Source organism: Ailuropoda melanoleuca, chromosome 16 (genome assembly GCF_002007445.2).
Source record: "Ailuropoda melanoleuca isolate Jingjing chromosome 16, ASM200744v2, whole genome shotgun sequence".
Classification (NCBI taxonomy): domain Eukaryota; kingdom Metazoa; phylum Chordata; class Mammalia; order Carnivora; family Ursidae; genus Ailuropoda; species Ailuropoda melanoleuca.
Genome location: NC_048233.1, coordinates 90,388,121 through 90,389,265, shown reverse-complemented (window position 1 = coordinate 90,389,265; position 1,145 = coordinate 90,388,121). Strand labels below are relative to the sequence as shown.

Genomic DNA, 1,145 nt, shown 5'->3' with positions numbered 1-1,145 from the left:
CCAGCACTCTGCCATGCCCTTTCCCCTCCCTCTTGGACTGCCACTTCTATGGATCGGGGGTCCCAGGAATGCCCTTGTCACCTTGCAGGAGCCAGAGCGCAGCAGGCAGGGGGCTGGCAGAAGGCTGCTTCTGCCCTGACGGACACACCCTCTTCAACACGCACACCAACGTCTGCGTGCGCGAGTGCGGTGAGCACCGGCCACAGCCGCCTTGACCCCAGAGGCGGAGGGCCTGGGCTGGGAAGACCCTAGCCTGGGACCATCCCTCCTGGGTGCTCGCTCTCCTAGCCCAGTGCCCCCCTGAAGGTGCAGTGTGGCCGTGACACCGACTTCTCCAGGGGCTTCTGTCCCGAGCAGGAAGAAGAGCCCTGGCCGCGTGGGGCAGCCAGGCCTGCAAGGACATATCCCAGGGCCTGTGGTCTCTGCCCACTGGGTCTGGGACCCCAGCACGCCCACTGACCGCCCCCTTCTTCTTCCCTTCCAGGCTGTGTGGGACCAAATGGGTTTCCCAAATCCGTGAGTGTTCTGCCCCCCGGCTTGAGCAGAGGGAGGGAGGGCCCCATCTCAGGCCAGCCTGCTCTGCCCGGNAGAGACCACCACCAGGGTCTCTGGCCCCACCTCTCAGACAGGACCCTCTTCACCTGGAACCACCACCAGTGTCTCTGGCCCCACCGCTCAGACAGGACCCTCGTCCCTTGAGACCACCCTGTCAGTCACTGGCTCCACCTCCCAGACAGGACCCTCTTCCCCAGAGACCACCACCAGGGTCTCTGGCCCCACCTCTCAGACAGGACCCTCTTCCACTGGGACCACCCTGTCAGTCACTGTCTCCACCTCCCAGACAGGACCCTCTTCCCCAGAGACCACCACCAGGGTCTCTGGCCCCACATCTCAGACAGGACCCTCTTCCCCTGGGACCACCCTGTCAGTCACTGGTTCCACCTCCCAGACAGGACCCTCTTCACCTGGAACCACTCTGGTGGTCCCTGTCTCCACCCCCAGCACCAGCATAAGCCAATCATCATCAGGGACTCTTAAGCTTCGGACCACGACCACACAACCCTCCTCCCCTGTGATCACCCAGACAGTCCCTGTCCCAACCACCCAGATCTTTCCTTCCTCTGCCAGGACCACCCAGACAGGAC

The 1,145-nt window shown here is 63.7% G+C and overlaps 1 protein-coding gene across 1 annotated transcript in view; it reads left to right on the top strand.

Moving 5' to 3' along the window:
• Window positions 1-699, top strand: part of MUC5B (mucin 5B, oligomeric mucus/gel-forming) — a 37,853-nt gene extending 37,154 nt beyond the window's left edge. The window contains exons 41-42 of the mRNA XM_034644858.1: window positions 89-189; window positions 485-699. Coding sequence (XP_034500749.1) covers window positions 89-189; window positions 485-699 — 316 coding nt within the window. The remainder of the gene's footprint in view (window positions 1-88; window positions 190-484) is intronic.
• The last annotated feature ends 446 nt before the right edge of the window (window positions 700-1,145 follow it).